This window comes from Cricetulus griseus (genome assembly GCF_003668045.3).
Source record: "Cricetulus griseus strain 17A/GY chromosome 1 unlocalized genomic scaffold, alternate assembly CriGri-PICRH-1.0 chr1_1, whole genome shotgun sequence".
NCBI lineage: Eukaryota > Metazoa > Chordata > Mammalia > Rodentia > Cricetidae > Cricetulus > Cricetulus griseus.
In genome coordinates this window covers 103,181,810-103,202,580 of record NW_023276807.1, presented here as the reverse complement: position 1 = coordinate 103,202,580, position 20,771 = coordinate 103,181,810, and the positions used below count along the sequence as shown (strand labels likewise).

The window sequence follows — 20,771 nt, the reverse complement described above, 5'->3', positions numbered from 1 at the left end:
CACTGTCACAAAACCAGGCTAAACCAGGCTGCATGTTCAAGTCTCAGCTTCTCTCTCTCTCTCTCTCTCTCTCTCTCTCTCTCTCTCTCTCTCTCTCTCTCTCTCTTAGTTTATCTTTTACATTCCAATCCCAGTTCCTTTTCCCTTCTTTTCCTCCTATTTCCCCCTCCTCCCATCTGTACCATAGAGAGGGTAAGGCCTCCTCTAGGAAGTCTACTAGGACTGACCCATCATCTCGTTGAGGCAGGACCAAGGCACCTTTCTACCCCCACACCCCTGTGTCTAGGCTGGGCAAGGTATCTCTCCATATAGAATGGGCTCCACTAAGTCAGTTTGTGCATTAGGGTTAGATCTTGGACCCACTGCCAGTGGTCTCATATATTGACTATATATGAGGGAGTCTAGTTTGGTCTTATGCAGGTTCCCCATTTGTCAGACCCAGAGTTCCTTTGTTGAGGAAACCATTCCAAACTCAGACAGGTGCCCTGCTCCTCTCTACTTGGATTGTATTCCCTTTCTAGCAGTTGTCATTACTGTAGAATGTACATTGTTGTACAAATGCTTATATCTGCCTCACCTACCTGGAAGAGAACCCTAGAAAGGCTAGGCCATGCATGACTTTTCCCTGCAATGGTTATTGGTGTCCAGAACCTGACAGGCATATGGCTGATTCTTAGTAATATTTAGTTGTTTTTTTAAAAGGTGAAAGTTCCTAGGTAAACAAATATATGAGTTGATATTATTCTTTAAAGCAGAGGTTCTCAACCTGTGGGTAGTGACCCCTTTGAGGGTCTCATATGAGATATCCTGCACATAATTCATAACAGTAGCAAAATTTAAGTTATGAAGTAGCAATGAGATAATTTTATGGTTGAGGTCACCACAACCATAACTGTAACTGTATCCAAGGGTTACAGCATTAGGAAGGTTGAGAACACCTGCTCTAAAGTTTTTATTGGTGCTGGAGAGATTGCTCTTCATAGTTAGGAGCATTGGCTACTCTTCCACAGAACCAAGGTTTGATTCCCAGCATCCACATGGTGGCTCACAACCATTTGTAACTCCATTTCCAAGGGATTTGATTCCCTCTCTGGCTCCCATGGGAACCAGGTACACATAGTGCACATATATACATGCAGGCAAAACACCCATACACATAAAATAAGAATATTTTAAAAGCTTTTATTAATATAGTCACAATGTTCCTATGATCAGGGTCTTATGCATGGTAGACAGATGCTCACCACTGAACTATATTCCTGACTAACTGGGGCTTTAACATTTCCAGTAAGAGGTTCCAGAATCTCATTTTTAAATATAGTTTACAAATATAATTATAGCTACTTATACTTCCACCCCTGTGACGTAGAAGAGAGCTTCCTTTTGAAGTGGAGGGCACAGTGAGTGCCAAGTACAAGTGCTTGCTGCCTGAGCGCTCAGTATGGGTGTCAGCTTCGGGGGAGCCTCTGCTCTTAGCAGGCTACTGTGACATTTGAGGCCCTCAGCCTGGTTTCTGTCTTGACCCTGTAGGGATCTGCTGCAGGCGCTGACTGAGGAGGAGCTGCACACACTGGAACGGAGCCTCTGCGTTTCTCAGGATGTGGAGCTCCCCATCCGGGCAGACACCCAGGCACCCAGTGCCCTAGCACCTACCTTTTCTACATCCCTTCCCCCTGAGGAGCCACTCTCAGCCAGTGCCAGCAACTCAGAGGCAGAACTGGCCTGCTCAATGCAGTATGATGATCAGGAGTTGGAGGAGCTCAGCCGCATGGTCCACAGGGCTGGGGACGAGATGTCATCTCTGCTTTCACCGCCCAGTGCCTGCCAGTCCCCAGCACATAGGCCAGGCACAGAGGCCAGCCCCCGAGGGGAAGCCTCTCCAGCCAGAGCCCGACTGAAATCAGGTAGTGATGAGGAGGAAAGGGTATTCTTCATGGATGATGTGGAAGTGGCAGAGTCTCCTGCCAGGTCAGAATCCCCAGGGGATACATTTGAGTTGACAGGCAGCATGCAGAGCAATGTTCAGCAGAGAGGGCAGGATAGCCAGAGTGGAGAGGTGGGAGTCGGTGCACCATCCCTGGTAAAGGAGGAAGACTGGAGCAACAACAACATTGAGGACGACAAGATAAAGCTGGCCAGTCTTGTGGGCTCCACTTCCTGCAGCTGCCTGGACTCACAGCTATACCTGGACGGCTGGGAGGTGAACACAGATGATGCTGAGACAGCTGAGATGATTGCACACCGGACCGGGGGCATGAAACTTTCAGCCACAGTCATCTTCAATCCCAAGTCTCACGCCTCCCTGGACTCTGCTGTGGCAACCCAAGAAGCCACAGACCGTGGTATTTCCCCGTTGGAGCCCAGGGCAGAGGGGACAGGGGACAATTCACACAAACTTGGCACTGCAGCCACCAACTGCCTCCTCCACTCCTGTGTGTGCTGTGGGAGCTGTGGGGACAGCAGGGAGGATGCGGTGGAGCACCTACAGGAGAAGTGTGGTCCAGGAAGCATCATCAGTGCCTCTAACCCTTCTGTAAGCTTAGCCAAGGCTGGTGACAAGGAACCCGAGAGACTAGATGAGGCCTGGTCTTCTCCTGATGTCACTCTGCCTGCAGAAGATGCCTCCAGTGGACAGGAACCCAAAGCTCCTGCTCCCAACAAGTGCCTGGCACATACCTCAGGGCCTCAAGTGGATACAGCAAGCAGGCTGCAAGGAGAGGGTGAGGTCAAAAGACAGCCAGAGCTAGAGACCAGGAATCAGGACCCTGAGAAGTCCTCTGTGGTCAGGGGAGATAGTCCAAGAGAAGACATGGCCCAGACAGAACCCCAGCACCTGTCAGGTTCCAGGTAAGGGCTAATTCTGTTCAAGGGACCAGACTTATTCTCTTCTTGCAATCAGGACATGTCCTGGCTGATTCTCAAAGTGCTGAGATGCTCCCTCGTCAAGTTTTTTGGCCATCAAACAGGTTCTGGATCCAGGGCAGGTATATGGTTGATGTCTGAAAGGATGAGGTATGGACTACCCCTGGAGATACCCATCCTACAGTAAGTTAAGCTGCCTACCAATGATCTTCAGAGGCATTTTTCAGGTAATGTTGGCACAGGCACCCTTTCATCTTGGTAGCTCATTCCAACCCTGGTGTCGTCCATGGTTAGACTACAGTAGTAAATGGGTGTAGGTGGTAACTAAGCACATAGACCACTGATCTTTGCTCACTACCATACCTGCTGAGCCCACACAGTGAAAAGAGGTTCACAGAAACCATGACTGTGTACAGAACCATGCTGAACTCTTGAGTACCCTTGGGCAAATTCTTGGGCAGTATTCCCATGACCCCTGTCCTTCCTCAACATTGTGTTCTCCATGCTCCCTGTGGCTCATCCCTCCCTGTTGTTGTCTGGTGATTCAGAGTGGGGTGGAACTTTGGGTTTCTAGAGTAGATATGTTCCTTTAGAGCTGAGGCTTCTTCCTCTCTCTGCCTTGATACGAGATGATTCGTAGCCTGTAAGGTTAAGATATCTTTATTTAGACAAACAACAGCCAAACTCAAGCCAGAGTGTGCCAGGGGCAGCAAGGCAGGGAGGCCAGAGAGAAGGGGCTCCCATGTGCCTTGCAGCCCCTTAAAACCCTATCATGCGTCATCCTGACCTCACCTTGACCACGCCCTGACAGGTGTGGTCAGGCACACCTGTAGCTAGCTTCTAGCAGGCGTGGCTTACACTGTCCCCTACACTGCCTCTCACCCAAGTGTTCTGTCCATAGCAGACTTTGACAGGCATTGCTGATGTTGACTGTATGATCTGCTATGTCTTTAATGTTGGGGGTAGGAGGAGGGGCAAAGAAGCCAGGCTAGACTGAGTGGGTCATACATTGTCATGATGTCCCCAGAACCCTACTTTATGGAGATCTATCTGGGCAAGGGAGGGAGGATCTCCACCTAGAGGTCCTGGAATCCAACACAGATGGGTGTGTACAGGTTGGGACAAAGCAAAGGACAAGGTAGGGTGCAAGTAGAAGGAGGGTATTCTCATACCAGGGGGCAGAAGCTCCTGGGAATGGACAGAAGCTCCTTCCTATCCCTCATCCCTTCCTGGGCAGCAAATGGTCACCACCTTCCCTGGAAGCATGTGGGAAAGCTGGTCAGGGTCTTATGTCTGTCATAAATTCAAAGGCTCCCCACTCACCATATAGTTCTTTGCTCTGCTACTGGTTGTGGTGCTGGACTGTAACTGTGGCCAGAGAAGCCACTGTGACAGAAGGTCCTAACCCGCCAACTTCCTAGCCACTGGCAACCTCTGATCTGTTTTGGCACCTATGATCTTCTGACTGTGAACATGGAGCATAAGTCATGCAGTGCAGGCCCTTCCATGTCCCTCATCTTTTCATGAGCAGTGTTTTGAAGGGCCATCCACACAGCAGCTTGGGTGGCACTTCACTACAGCTGTGTCACCCTCACTGTGAATAGTGGCCATGCTATGTCTCTCCCTTCACAGTTGATGGATGTGTAGGGTGTTTCTTGGCTGTCAAGAATAATGCTGCTGTGAAATTCTTTTTCTGTTTTGTGTGAACATGTGTTTTCATTATTTTGGGTTTCCAAGAGTAGAACATGCAGGTTATATGGCAACTAGCTGTTTTCCACATGCCTGAGGTTACATACATCCTACAAGTTTTTATATGAGGGGGTTCAACTTTTTCATATTGACTATGATTTTTAAGTAATTTTCTATCCTTAGGGCATAATCCATTAATATGCAGTTAGTCAATTGCCTTGTCAAGCACACACCTGTACTTTCAGCCCTTTGTAGGCTGGGGCAGGAGAATGGCAAATTTGAAGCCAGCTTGGGCTACAGAACAAGAACTTGTCTCAAAACTAAACCAAGCAAACAAGAACTAAAGTTAGTTCAAATTGTTTCTGTTGGTGCAGTTGTTTAAGTTTGTATTAGATTTATAGAAGCTACCACTTATATTTAACTCAGTTTTATAATTACATAGAATATTTGCATGCTTTTTAGACAAATCTAAACAAATCAGATGTAAAGAAGCCTGTCTAGAGGGACTTTACTCTCTTCTGTGTCTAAAGGGAATAGTTGTTAAAGTTTCATGGCCCAGAGGTGGACTTCAGGGTGCACACTCCTGATGCTAGACAGATGACTCTGAGCTCCAAATCCTCTTCTCCAACTTGCTTCCTGACCTCTAGCCCAAGACCTTACCAGAACTTTCTGGAGATATCCCCCCTTTCCTTTACCGAAAAGCAGAGCCCAGACAAGGTTGGGCCGGAGTGCACTCAGTCAGGCCCTGCTGTCTGCAGGGCTACACCCACACTCGGGCTGTTGTAGATGGTGCCACTGTGGACAGCTGCTGCAGATGTCTCTCCTGTTCCATAAAGCCTTTTCTCGGAGGCAGCCCCAGCATCGTAGCCATGTCAAGTGGAATGAATTAACTTCCCAATGGCTGCCAATGGCTACCTTGAGGCCTCTGGCTCAGTTTATTGGTGAGTGAATTATTTTTCTACAAGGCTGATGCAAAAATCCTAAAAATTCCTAGATAGGAGACGTATGTGTTTTTCTTTAATTTTGACTTGCTCTTTTTCCTGTTTGTCCAGGTAACAGCCAGCAAACCATCTAGAAGCTTCTCCCAGTTTGGGAAGGGCCCTTCACAACATGCCTCTGCATTTAGACTCAGTCCAGCTCAGCATACACTGAAAACTCAGCTATGAAAAGGTGAGAAAAGCCACCTAGTGGCTCAGAAGACCTCCCACCTTCCAGGAAGCCTGTTTAGAAGATAAAAAGGGTCTGAAGAGCAAACAATGGGCAGGAGGCCAGGACCTCAGACAGCCATATGTTGGCTCAGCACCATGCTTTAGGGAGCTGGAAGAGGTCAGCCTACAGCTACCTGTCTGTCACTCCTGTTCCAGCACTGGCAGAACCAGCATGGGAGCACCGGTCATGTGTTCTGTGTCATGAACACATTTGTCAGGGGCCAAGCCAGGTGCCGGAACCCACCCAGGAACCAGATGGATGTGACAGGTCCTCCAGGCCTACAAGGAGATGATGATACAGCAGTGTGTTTTCAAGCAGAGACAAGAGGCCAGCCACACACAGGCAGAACATTTGCTGAAATGCAGAGTGAGACATCAGGAGGTCTGGCTAGTGAGACAATATCATGACAAAGCTTTCTCATGATACATGGTCTCATTCACAGGCGTGGTCTATTAGGGTTCTCTAAAGGAACAGTACTGAGAGAATATATATATATATATATATATATTATATATATATGTGTGTGTGTGTGTGTGTGTGTGTGTGTGTGTGTGTGTGTGTGTGTGTAATATATATATATATGGATTTATTAAATTGGCTTATAGGGTGCAGTCTGGGTACTCTGGGAACGGCTGTCTCATGCTGGTAAGGCTGAGAACCTGATAGTTGTTCAGTCCCTAGGCGGGATGTCTCAGCTCTAGCAGTTTGGGGGTGTAGTCCTGGAGGATTCCTGGGGAACTGCTGATCTTCAGCTCATGTTGCAATCCTGAAGAAGCTGGTTCTAACACAGTTGAAGGAATGCCTCAGCAACAGGATAGATGACCAGCGAGAGTGAGGACAAGCAGGCTGAAAGCAAGGTTTTTTCTTCTCTGCTCTTCTATGTGGGCTGCAACCAGGTATTTCCCACATTTAGCATGGGTCTTCCTGCTTCAAATAACCTAAGAAAATCCCTCACAGGAGTGCTCAGCATCTTAGGTTTCAGTTGCATTCCATATGCAGTCAAGTTGACACTCAAGATTATCCATCACAAGTGGGTCGTGAGTCTCCTCTAATTCTGCATCTGGGAGACAAACTCCAATGCTGATGTCTGCCTCTCCCTGGTGTCCCTCAAAGGAACAGTTACCTTCACTCTCTGCAAGCAGCAGGATCTGTTTCACTGCTATTATGATTTGATCATGGGATTCACCCATCATCTGGCAGGTGCCTCTGTTCCTCCTGTGGTATGTGACATGGAAAGTATAATGAATTTGGTAGGTTCTGTGGTAACAGGCTTCTATCTCATGTGTGAGCCTTACCATGTATGAGCTACAAATGGCAGAACAGTAGGGAGTTGTGGCAAGAGACCTGCCTTCAGGGCTGGAGTCCCCCATTTCCCTGGAGTGTGTGTGGTTAGTCAGCTAGAAAATGGCCACTTCAGGGAAGGAGGGTTGCTGTTGTCAGGGGAGCAACACATGCTGGAAGCAGATGGACCTAAGGCTGAGAGTGTGGGCCCTACTGAGAAGCCCCTTCCCAGGTGGTCTTCTGGTCCTGGTTGATTCCACCAGCACCAGCACCCAGGGTGGCAGGATATTGTCGTTGGTCAGGACAGATGCACTGACCCTGCTGAATGAATGTTCTGGAACCTGTATTGTTTGGTTCTTTGCTTTCTGCTAGCTTCTTGCCTATCTGTTCAGTGGTCAGAGATGAACCTTTTGGAGGAAAGTTGACTTTATTTATTTATTTTGGTTTTGTTTGTTTGTTTGGTTGGTTGGTTTTTGAGGTAGGGTTTCTCTATGTAGATCAGGCTGGTCTCGAACTCACAGAGATTCATCCGCCTCTGCCTCCCAAGTGCTGGGATTAAAGGTATACACCATCACTGCCCTGCAAAAGTTGACATTTTAAAAAAGCTGGTTTTCTCCCACCTAGCCTTAGCTTCCTGACTCAAATTGTTCTTTGGTGTCAACTCCATTGTCAGAAGATGAAAACCACTCAAGTCCGTCTCCCAACCTGGACATTGCAGAAGTGTTTGCTGTACAAATTATACAAATCCCTCTTTTTTTTGCTTCTAATTGTAAGTGTGGTCTCTGTTCATTGTAAAAACTTTAGAAAACATTAAAAAGACTAAAAGAAGTAAATAAAAACTTTCCACACTTATGAATAGTTTTGATTATTTTTCTACTAAAAACATGTTGTGAGCATTTCTCCACAGAATTCTTTTAAAACAACTCTATGGGCTGGATAGATGGCTTAGTGATTAAGAGCACTGGCTGCTTTTCCAAAGGACCTGGGTGCAATTCACATGGCAGCTCATAGCTGTCTGGAACTCCAGTTCCAGGGGCTCTAATGCCCTCTTCTGGTATCATCTATGGGCAGCAGACAAATATGTAGTACATAAACACACATGCAGGAAAAGCACCCATTCACACAAAGTTAAAAATTAAAAAAAAAAAAACTCCACAACTTTAATTGAAATGGTATTGTGTCACAGGACATAGTCTAGTTACTCTGTATTTTCAGTTTCTATGTTAAGTTAACCTTGTGCAGTTTCCTTTTTTTTTTTCTTTAGAATTTATCCCAGGGTCTAGAATCAGCACCACAAAGACCAAAGTCTTTCCAGAGAAGTGTTGACTTAATGTACACAATGTACATCATCTAAGGTGTACCCTTCCAACACAGAAACCCACATCTTGCTAACCTGGGAGGCAAAACCTGGCCCCTGCTGGCTGTGTGCTCTTTTTTGGTGCCTAAGAATTTCCCTGGTTTTTCCTTTGCCTCAATGCACAGCTGGTGTTCTGGTTTCCTCACTGCCACACAGCATCCCTCTTTCAGGTGTGTCATAGCAGATACTTTTTTCTGATTTCTGACCGACCATTTGTTCTCTGTGTTGATGCCTCTGGATTTACAGATGTCTTTAGTTCTATTTTGTATAGCTAAGTTTACAAAAATTCTGGAGAAGCTTTTGTTTCCCTGCTTCCCTTTGATCTGATCTGTTGTGCATGTTGTGTGCTGTGTTGGTCCTTGTCTCCTGGTCACCATGGTTTTTCTTTCTCTCCATCAGCCCCACAACAGGGATACATAGTGTGAGGCGAGGCTTGGTACTATGTCCAGGGATTTGGGCCACCTAGCCTTTTTCTTCTTTGGTTGTAGTTCTGAAATAGGGTCTTGTCATACAGCTTTACAGTCTTGCTTGAGCCTCCAGAGTGCCGGGTCTATAGACATCGGCCATCACACTTGACTCCATCCAGCCTTTGAAAGTGTCAGCCTGCAACTACCAGACTGATGGCCATCCTAACTGATATCTGGCTTTGGCTCAAGAACTCTTGGGACTGGTCACCATCTGTGTCCCTCCTGCAGAAGTCCAGCCTGCTCTGTGTTTTTCCATTCTGTGGTTACATCCTTGTTGGGGAATGATAGGGACCTCCCAGAGATACCCAATGCACAGGCCATGTGTTCTGACTGCTTCTTTATCCTGCAGCCTTGAGGTAGCAGACAGCTGACATGGGGGAGATTCTCTTATAGATGAACTGTTGAGCCCTCCTTCCCCCCACAAAGTATCAAACATAGCAGGATGGGCAGGCTCAGGGTTGGAAAGGTGGTGCATGGGCTTCATGACCTAAGCTTGTTTTGTCATCTGCAAGGTAAGCAAATGCTTCTTGGTAAGGAAGAAGCATCATATCACAAGGACTTGCCACACTCTCTTACCTTCTCTTCTCCCTTCTGATTGCCCCTCCTGCAGCATTCACCATTCCTATCCTTTGTCACCACTGGTACCCACAATGGTTATTCTTACTCTGGTCACTCCTCACCATGTTTGCTGTTTTCCAACCTGGCTTTGTGCTCTATGTCACAGCTCTAGATTTTGCTGTCTCCAGAACCCATGTCTGCTGTGTTCCACTCTTGAGGGGCAGTGGCCAACAGCAGGTAGAGGTTGTGCATCAAGCTTAAGCTTTCAGTTCAACCTGTCCTTTCCTAATCTGTGTCTTGCCTCAGATGGGTACCTGTCTGTCTCGTGGCTGTGGTCTGCAGCCTATGCTATGTAGACAGAAGCTTCAGCTCCCCAGCACCTCTTTTTCCACAGAGAGGTAGCAGATTAAAGTCTACCTGTTACTTCAGGCCATGCCATAAAAAGTCTCATGACCTTCAGCCTGCTTCTGGTGCCCAGCCTGGGGAGAGCAAATGGGCACATCAGTAAAACAGTAGTGTGTCCCCAGCTGGCTCTGATCATGCGTAGAATCACACCCAGCTAGACAGATAACAGGGCCAGACTGCCTGATGCCCTGATCCAACCCTAGTGTCTTACCCAAGTGTCACTGCTGTCTTCTGACTTCAGTGACTTGAGAAGGCATGCTTTCCCTTCTATTGCAGAAAACAGCTTCAGCATTGAGTGCCCCAGGGTGTCTGAGACATCCAAGGGGCATCAATCCTTCACTGTACTTTAGAGAGAAGGGGTGGCAAGTCAAGAGTCAGTAGCTGTAAAGGCAGTACTGCTTGGCACAAACCTCACCTGGCCCCAATGTTGTGCTTTCCTGAGGTTTCTGAAGACAAGAACCTTCTATAGGGGAAAGGGCTCAGCAGAGGACTAGCACTGGGGTGGGGCTGACAGGGAGACTTGATCTGGCAGTCCAGCTTTGCTGTGGTGTCTATGGAGCCTGGGACCACAGATCTTGGAGCTCTTGCCCTCTCTGCCAGGTTGTGCACACAAAGTGCTATTTCTATGGGAACCATCCAGAGCCAGGCTCTGGGTGTTGTCCTGGACACAGCAGCCAAAATTCTGAGTCAGGTATATATGAGATCCCATATCTGCAAGGATCACAAAGGCTCCATCCACTGTACCCTATAGAAGGAAAACAGGAATGACTTGAGATGAGGCATAATGATGCCATCAAGCCAGCTGTTCATAAGTGATGCTTTGGGGGCTGACACAGGGCAAGATTAGGACTAGAGTATAGCTGATTTACTATAGTCTGGCTGGGTGGGGGCTGAGTTCTCCCATGAATCCTATCTTAGCACTAGCCACATGACTTCCTGTGTTGAAGGAATCCCTGGAAAAGGCAGTGACAATCCTTCAGCATCCTGAGTATAGCACCTGTATATAGCAGGCTTTCAGGTAAGGAGGTCCAATGAGGCTTGCTGTCCTTCTAGGTGATGGACCTCCTGCTGGTGTAAACAGGCCTGGCCAAAGGAATGGTGGTGACCACAGGGTCCCCTGTGCAGTCCTTTCAGCCTGCCCCTCAGCCCTGACTCCAGCTTCTCTCTCTAACCTGGTCACTTGACAACTCCCAGATCTCATGATCACACCCTGCTCCTTATGCTGAATCCTCCAGCAGGTGCCCAGAAGAAATCAGCGCGCTTCTAAGATGGAGACTTGCTGGCCAGGGCCACACCTCAGTTCCTTTCCTCATCTCTGCATGTGTTCTCTGGCTAAACCAGAGGGCTTGCTTCTCCATCCTTCTGTGTTCTGCCTCTGGTCACTGTTTGCTTCCTTGGGTCACACAGCCCTTGCCCCTGTGCTATGACATCTCTTGATTCTTTATCATGTCCATTCTCTTGACGTTGCGACGTGACACTGTCATCTACGGAGTTCATACCCAAGAACTATAGTTGGGCCAAGTGTGGTGGTACACACCTTTAATCCCACTATTTGGGAGGCAGGCAGGCAGGCAGATTTCTGAGTTTGAGGGCAGCCTGGTCTACATGGTGCATTCTAGGCTAGCCATAGTAAGATCTACATAGTAAGATAAGTATAGGCTAGCCATAAGTATAGCCATAAGTATAGGCTAGCCATAGTAAGATCTACATAGTAAGATCCTGTATTTAAATTATATAATCAGTGATGGTGCACACCTTTAATCCTAGCACTTGGGAGGCAGAGGCAGGTGGATCTCTGAGTTCAAGCCCAACCTAGTCTACAGAGTGAGTTCCAGGACAGCTGGAGCTACACAGAGAAACCCTGTCTTGAAAAATTAAAACAAAAAAAAAGCCTCATAATGTTTAAATAAGCTTACATTTCTGGGCTGCAGATTGGACACACCTTATACTGTGCCATCAGCACAGTTGCAATTACTGCCTTTGTTGAGCCAATGGGGCACTTCTCATAGGGTAACCTGTGGCTGCCTTCAAGCAGGGATTCCTATGGTTACTCCTGCTGGCCTATGGCTGCAGTAGTCTGCCCTAACTGATTCCAACTGCTAGGCCACCTGCTAGAGCCATCCACAGTGTCTCATGTGGCATGGTGCTGCATCTCCTGGGAGTCTGGATGGGACTTAGAGTCCTCATTTAGGGAAATCTGCTCAAGGCCAAGTGGAATTTAGAAACACCATGGCCTAGAAGGCACTGGACCTTCAGGGTGACCCCAGGCCTAGTAGTGTTAGGACTTGAAGTTTCATTGCTGATATTTCTACTTCCTCCATTCTTTCCCTTGATTCTTCCCTGCTGTATTCTACCCAGCTTTCTGCCTTCCTTGGTTCCCTGCAGTCTATCTTCAGGTGCTGTGGCATTCAAAGCCTACACAGAGAAGCACAAATGAAGACCACCTCTTTGCAGTGTTCCGTGTTCAATTTGTGGGATGAATACAGCAGTAAACACTCTTTGCAGAACACTTTCCTAGATGTATAAACATTGATTACAAGCTTCGACTCCCCTAAATGACTTAAGCTATAATTATATGTTAGGTATGACTGTTTCCTTTGACTGCTTCAAACACTGTAAACGTGCTGTGTTGTGTGGACAGCTTCTCACTGCATGGATGTCCCCTCCCTACAAACCATCCTGGCTATTATTGCCCTGAGGCAGCTGTACTGAAATCTCACTGCCTGCATCTTCTTTGTCTGGTCATCATGACATTTTACTGCCATTCTGTGGGTAAAGGGTCTCATCTCTATCTAGACCAAGTAACTCATGGGGGTTGTCCAGAAGGTGTGAGATGGTTTCAGGAGGGGATCACAATTCCATGTCTAGATTAGTGTAAAAGCTGCTTTAACAAAGCACCAGCCAACAAGGACACCTAAAGCCAGACTTCTACTCTCAAGTTTTAGAGGCTGGAGGTCTGTCATAGTGCACTCCAGCTGAAGGTTCTGAGCCTTCCTGCCTCCAGCTCCTAAGGCTCCTGGCATTTCATGGCTTGTGAGTAATCTTTTCTGTCCCTCATAAGGACACTTAGATGAAGAGTGGTCTCATCTTGAGATCCTTTTACTGAAGAATCTAAAAAGCATCTTTTCCCCAACAAGCTCACAGCCCAACTTTCTGGGGTGTCATGTGGGTGTGTCAGACTTTGGGGGTATATGGCACTCACCATGGCATCCAAATCTTGGGCTTTTGACCTTTCTACTTTCCCACTCCTCCCCAGAGAAGTCCCCATGGATATGTCTTCACAATGCTGTCAGAGAAGACATCAGCACGAGTGCCTGGCTAGAGGTAGGAGGCTGCTGCAAGCCCTGCAGGCTATTCTGCTTTCTTAATCCATATAGCATCTGGTCACTACAAAGTGATTCTCTCCTCAGAAAGGAGAGCCTACGTGTATAAGGGCTCCTTTGTCTGTTCCACAGACATGGAGGCCAGTGTGTGTGTTGGGGGTCCTTTGGTGTAGGTCCAGAGCAAGAAGGAAGACTGTTAGAGGTTTTGCATGTTCACTAAATGTACTGTCTGAGAGATGATTCCACAAGCAGTAATCAGTCAGCATTGGGGCAGGAAGAGATTTGTGTTGTGAAGTCTATTTGTGACCTGGCCAGGGGTGGTTTCCCCCATAGCACAATGTGGTGATTTGAAAGAAAACCAAAGAGAGTGACACTATTAGGAGGTGTGGCCTTGGAGGAAGGGTGTCACTGTGTGGGAGGACTTTGAGGTCTCTTTTGCTCAAGATTCCCTCGGTGTAATGGGCAGTCAATTTCCTGCTGCTTTCTGGTCAATATGTCTGCCTGCATGCCACCTTGTCATGGTGATGGATGGGATTGGAGGGGGATGGATTATGGTACCTGGGAGCCAAAGAATACTGAGTGTATGCCCAGCTGTCCTCTGCCAGCCTGGGTGACGAGTGAGAACTTGGGTGGAGTGAAGCAGAGCAGGGCTCTAACACTTCGGCCTTGGCAAAGCAAAGTTCTTATACTCCACTGGAGCTGAACTGTAACAACTTCGCCTGGGAAACCCTCCTCCTGCCAGAGCAGAGCTGATACACTGGTGAAGCCTTTCCCTGAAGCAGGGCTGTAAGCTGCTATGCTTACTGTGACCTCTGGTATTCCTTGGCTCCCGAGTGCCAGAATACCTTTCCATCCGAGCTGTGAGTGCCATAATCCATCCCCGTCCAATCCCATCCAAGCCATCGAAATGCTTACAGTGATAACATACTGAACCTCTGAAACTGTAAGTGAACTGCACCAATTAAATGTTTTCTTCTTAAGAGTTCCTGTGGTCATGGTGTCTCTTTACAGCAATAAAAAACCTAAGACAGACACTGGAACAGATTCTGAAGGAACTTGAAACTCCTAAAGGAATTCAGGAAAAGAACATGGTGAACTCAGGGACAATGTGGAAAGTCATTATGGCCACACCATACCTGCCTTCTCTGTAATAGCACAGGGAAAGGCTGAGAGGAGTGAGCAAGGGGAGAAAGGTTGAAGGGACAGGAGAGAGGGATTTGAATAGAGAAGATAACTTCTGACTTTTGTATGCAAAGTTTCTCTGCCCCAGACCTGTGGGAGTCTTGTTAGGAGCTTCAGGGTTTGGGGGCAGCCTATGCCAGGTACAGCCTTGGATACTGGGTTCCTCTGAGTCATGGGACACTCCTTCTGAGACAGGACACTCCTCCATGAATAAATATCTTGGGGTTTTTGTATCAAAGAATGACAAACAGTCTTGAAGGCAGGAAGTCAACATCAGGGAGTCTCAGAGCTGGTTCTATCAGGGGCTGTGAAGAAAACTGTCCCAGGCTACTGTCCTATTCCTGGTGGTGGTCATGCATCCCTGAATTCTTTGACTTGTGAAAATATCACCCCCACCCGTGCTTTCATCACCAGGCTGTTGTTCCTGCATGCCTCTCTGTGTCCTGATTTACTTTTCTTATAAGGACATCAGTCCTGTTGGATCAGGTCCTTACCCGGCTCTAGTGTGACCTCATTTGTGATCATAACACCCACCAGGATGCTATTTGCAAGCAGGACCCACTCTGAAGTCCTGCAGGACTTTGTCATACATATGAATGGACAGTATTCAGCCCAGGACAGCATACACACCTCTCTGCTAGAGCCAAGCAGGATTGTAAGGTGCCTGATGGTCAGCATGCTGACTGCTGCTGTTTGCTGCTGGACTGCAAAACAGATGTGACTTTGGTAGATGTTTCTAGAGCCTGTTCCTAGAAGGGTGTCCTGCCCTGAATATCCTAGGTTAGGGTCACCATTGCTGTAATGAAACACCATGACCAAAAGCAACTTGGGGAGGAAAGGGATTACTTCCATATAACCATTCACCATCAAAAGCAGTGAGGACAGGACCTCAAGCAGAGACCATGGAGGGGTCCAGCTTACTGGCTTGCTCAGCCTACTTTCTTATAGAACCCAGGACCACCAGACCAGGGATAGCACTATTCACAATGAGCTGTGTCCTCTCCTATCTATCACTAATTAAGAAAATGCCCCTCAAGACCCTGCAATACCACTGTTGGATGTATACCTAAAGGAGGCAATTCATACCACAAGGACATTTGCTCGACTATGTTCATAGCAACATTATTCTTAATAACCAGATCTTAGAAACAACCTAGATGCCCCTTAACTGAAGAATGGATAAAGAAAATGCGGTGCATTTACACAATGGAGTACTACTCAGCAGTAAGAAACAGTGACATCTTAAAATTTGCAGCAAATGGACAGAACTAGATAAAACCATACTGAGATAATTCAAGCCCAGAAAGACAAATATAGTATGTACTCACTCATAAGTGGATATCAATCATAAAGCAAAAGGTACCCAGCCTACAATCCACAACCCCAGAGAAGCTGGAACCCTCTTCCAGAAACAGATGGAAACAAATACAGAAATCCACAACTAACAATTGGGTCAAGCTCCTAAAGTACAACCAAAGTGAGGGAGGAGTGATAATATGAACAAAGGAATCAAAACCATGATGGTAAACCCACAGAATTAGCTGATCCTAGCTAGTGAGAGATCACTGACTCCTGATGACGGAGTTTCTGTCCTGCCTGGTCCCACAGCCGTTTAGTCCCAAATAAACACACTGAAGCTTATATTAATTATAAACTGTTTGGCCAATGGCTCAGGCTTCTTATTGGCTAGCTCTCTCTCTTAATTATTAACCCATTTCTATTAAACTACATATTGTCACAATGCTGTGGCTTACCTGTAATGCTCTGGCATGTTACTCCTTTGACAGCTACTCAAAGGATGGCTTCTCTCTGGCGACTCACTCTCTGTGTTCCTCTTCCCAGCATTCCTAGTCTGGTAGCCCTGCCTATACTTCCTGCCTGGCTACTGCCTAATCAGCATTTATTCACCAACCAATAAGAGAAACATATATTCATAGCATACAGAAGGACATCCTCCATCAACTCTTGTCTAACAAATGGGGAATCTGCATAAGAACAAACTAGACTCCCTTAATAGAGGTGACAATGGTGTGGCTGGGACAATATATGAGGCCACTGGCAGTGGGTCCAAGATCTAACTCTAATGCCAAACTGACTTTCTATATGGAGAGATGCCTTGCTCAGCCTAGACACGGGTGTGGGGTGTGAGGAGGTGCCTTGGTCCTGCCTCAACGAGATGATGGGACAGTCTTAGTAGACTTCCTAGGGGAAACCTTACCCTCTTCCAAGGAGAAGTTGGGAAGTGGGGTGGGGAGGGAAGTTGTGGAGCAGGGGGAGAGGAGGGAGGAGGAACTGGGATTGGAATGTAAAAAATAAATTAGTAAAAAAAAAAAACAGTTTTAAAAAGAAAGAAAGAAAATGCCCTACAGGCTTGCCTACATCCCAAACTTAAGAAGATAGTTTCTTAATTGAGGTTTCCATCTCTCAAATGACTTTAACTTGTGTCAAGTTGACAAAATTATCCAGTACTATGCTTGACCCCAGGACTCATGAAGAAGGCAGAGCCAGACATGCTGTGGCTATTTCAGCTTTGGAGCTTTGCTCTTGGGACTGAGATGTCTAGGATAGTGGGACTGACCATGCCCAGGGCCTTAGTGTGATCAGCAAAGCCTTCATTTCTAACTTCTAGGTAGGTCATATGTGCCTGTTACTTTGAACTCTGGAGACAAATCTTCAGCAACATGTTTGGTCTGGCTCCCACTGTGCCCTAGCCTATAAACCACCTCTTTCTTTTTTAAGCCTCTTGGTGCCACCACCATGAGCAGGACCAAGGGTGCCATCTGCTGCTAGCTGCCATTTCCTTCTCTTCTTGGAATAGAATTTCTATTTATTTATGTTTGTTTGTTTGAGTTTGGATCTTACTATGTAGGTCAGGTTAACTCCAAACTTACCTCTCTTCTGCCTCCTCCCCAAATCTGGGATTATGGAAATGTACCACCATGACTGTGTCATTCATTCTTCTGGCCAGAAAAGAAATATTTGGTGTTTTCTAGTCTCTCATCTATGTTTGTATGACATTTGTGTTTTCTTTTAATTTGTGATTATTATTTTGTGGTTGGAGGTCAGGGTCATGGCATGCATGCCACAGTGCATTTATTGAAGTCAGAGGACAATTTGCAGGAGTAGGTTCTCTCCCTCATGTCTGTGGAGCCAGGGACTAAACTCAGACCCTCAGGCTTAGCAATGAGTGCCTTTACCTGCTGAGCCATCTTGAAGGCCATTTTACTTAATAGCATTTCCAGTGCATTCATGTTATGCCTTTTGTCCTTAACACCGTTTCCTTGTTCTCCTTTGCCCTGGTTGTTTTTGTTTTGTTTTATGTTCATTCAATACCCATACATCAAATTTGTCACTTTAACTGTGATTCCAGCTGCATTGTAATACCACACTTGCAGCCTCAGTCAGCCATCATTAACTTCCCTCTCCAGCATGTTCTCCTCTTCTAAGCTGAATTCTGTCTCCATTTACCTGCCCCAGCCCTTGGCATCTACCCACTCTATTTTCTGTATCTTTGGCTTAACCTACTCTAGAGACCTCACATGATAAAGTCATGTAGGATTTCTTTTGTATCTGGTTTCTTTCACTTAGAATGTTTCAAGGTCCATCTATATTGGAATATGTGTCAGAATCTATTTCATTTTGAAGGCTGGACAATATTTCACTGCCTTGTTTATATACTCATCCTCCTTCATAGACTTGGGTTTGTTTTCACCCTTGGGCATGTGAATAATGATGTTCATAACATCTCTGTACAAACATTTGCCTGGGTCCCTATTTTCAATTCTTTTGAGTGAGATGGGCATGGTGGTATGTGGCTTTAATCCTAGCACTTAGGAAGCTAAGGCAGGAGGATCATGAGGTCAACCTGGGTTACATAGTGAGACCTTTTCTAAAACAATAAAATTAGGCAGATATAATGGCCCACACTTGTACTCCCAGCAGTTGGTAGGTAGAGGCAGAAGGATCCAAAGTTCAAGGCCTTCTTCGTTACAATAACTAGTTTGGGGCCAATGTAGTCTACATGAGGCCCTGTCCCAAAAAAGAAAAATCACCTGAGCCAAGTATGGTTCTGCCTTTAATACCAGCATTCAGAAAGCAGAGGCAAGTGTATCTCTGTAAGTTCAAGGCCAGCCTTATCTCAACTGTATCATACAAGTACCCACAAGCGTTTGAGGCAAGACTTTGGTATAGAAAACAGACTAACAAATAAATCAGTTTCCACCAAAAGGAAAAGAGAGGGTATAGATCATGAGTTGCTGTCTATCAAGTAACTGGGGTACTCTGCCTGGGGAGAATATGCAATAAGGAAAGGCTCTCCCATTGCTGGCAGTCCTGGGCTCTTGAATGCTTGAGGCCTAGGGACTAGAATGACATACCCAAAGGCTAACAGCTCCGAGCAGGGTTATTGTACCAGGGTATATATGTAGATGCTGCAGGCTTGTGGCTCTAGACACTCTAATTGGAGACCTATTGCAGTGGGATTACACAACCAGTGGCCCCACTTCTTGGCAGCAGTTAGAAGCAATAGCCAGCTGTGCCAGCTAGTTTTAGCATTATTGAATGGTCCTTGGGTGCTGATGTGCTCAGTGCTACAGTGTGTAGCATTACAGTTTAGGGTGACAGACTCTAGGCACTTAAGTTTGGCAGCTCTCTGAAACTTCTGGCAACCAAGACCTGCAATTTCTCTTTTCTAGTTCTTCCCAACCCTTCTACCTTTCATGTGTTTATTTAATGTGTATGAATGTTTTGCCTACATGTATAGTTGTGAACTACATGCATGCCTTGTGCCTGTGGAGATCAGAAAAGGGAGTCAGATCCCTTGGTATTGGAATTACAGACAATTGTGAGGTACCATGTGGGATCTGGGAAGCGAATTCTGGTGTTCTGGAAGAGCAGCCATTGCTCCTAACTGCTGAGCCATCTTCTGGCCCCTTTCTCTCTTTGGCCTCAGCTCATAGCCTGCCCTTTCTTGCCTCCCCTTGACTTTCCCTGTCTCTTGTTATCTCTGCTGCTTTGTTCCCCATCATTTCCAACCAGACTTCTTTTGGGAACTCTTTAGCTTCTTCAGCCCTGTACCCAATGTTGTTCTGTGGCTCCTCCATTCTGCTGTAAGTTTAAGAAGCCCTTGCTTTGTGTTTAGCAGTTCAGCTTTACTAATGGTAAAGATCAAAAACAGGCATGGAAAACTCTTTGGGCTGGAGCCTCCGGCAGCCTCTAATTGATTTGGGTTTGGCCAGGTTGAGTCCTAACTCTCAGAGATTTTGGCTATGAATCCCTGTAACAATAAATCTTTCCACCAGCTGCCCGAGCCCCGCTGCCACATGGGTGCCCAAAATAACACACAGAGATTAATATTAGGTACAATGCTGCTGGCCAATGACTAGGATTTCTTACTTGGTAGCTCAGTCTTAATTATCAACCATAACTACTAATCTATATATTTTTATAAAGACTTAATCTGATCGAGGAGGCTAGCGGCATACATCCTCTCTTGCCAGGCTCACATCTTGACTCCTGTCTTTACTACATTTCCCAGAATCCTCCTCGACTCTTAGCCCCACCTATGTTGCTTTCCTATTGGCCAACAGTGCTTTATTTATCAACCAATAAGACAAACATATACACAGAAGGACTTCCCCCATCAAATCCCTTATGCACAGTCAGAATTAACTCCTAAAGAACAAATCCAACAAAACTAGCCACTGGGGAGAGGAGGGACAGGTGTTAGGAGGGAGAGAATACTTGAATGTCCTGTGGCTGCTGTAACAAAGTGACCTAAATTGTCACAATAAGTGACCTAAATTGTCAAATATGCATCCTCTTCTAGTCCCCAGGCCAGAAGCCCAAAATCTGGCAAAGCTGTTCTCCCTCCTGAAACACCAAAGAGAGTCCTTCCTGCCTCTTCCAACTCTAGAGAGCTCCAAGTGTTCATTGGCTTTTGGCTGCTTCGCTCCAATCTCACACTCTGGACATGTGGTTTCCTGTTCATCTTGAGTCCCTGTGCCTCCACTTTTGTGTCAGGGAATTTAGGACCCACTGAATGATCTAGGATAGTCTCAGTGCCAGACCCTCCACTTAACTGCATCTGAAAAGATCCTCTTTCCAAATAAGGTTCCACTCATGAATTCAAGGGGTCAGGTGTGCATACATGCATTCAGGGTCGGGGAGCGGGGGACTTTCTGTTCCCACAGATGGTGTGACAGGTCAAAGCTCCATGGAAAAAATCTGGGAGATTATGTTAAATGAGGATGCAAGATGGAATAGCTTAAGCTAGAGTAGATGCTACATCAGCCCACTTGAAAGGGCTAGTGCAGGGGAGTAGTAGCTATCAAAGACTAGAGCAAGGCAATACTGGATTAGTCTGTCAGGTCCATTGTTTTTTAAAAGTGGACACTGTTGTCATTTACATGATAGGAAATATCATATCCAGGCATTGCA

General features: G+C 46.4%; 1 protein-coding gene across 3 annotated transcripts in view; it reads left to right on the top strand.

The window, feature by feature from the left end:
- Positions 1 to 20,771, top strand: part of Zfyve28 (zinc finger FYVE-type containing 28) — a 44,701-nt gene that overhangs the window by 19,725 nt on the left and 4,205 nt on the right. For 2 of the 3 annotated variants that reach the window (XM_035453463.1, XM_035453461.1), the window contains 2 exons: positions 1,531 to 2,847; positions 9,658 to 9,660. In XM_035453463.1, the coding sequence (XP_035309354.1) occupies positions 1,531 to 2,847; positions 9,658 to 9,660 (1,320 nt within the window). The remainder of the gene's footprint in view (positions 1 to 1,530; positions 2,848 to 9,657; positions 9,661 to 20,771) is intronic. The other variant, XM_035453462.1, reaches the window with a different exon arrangement.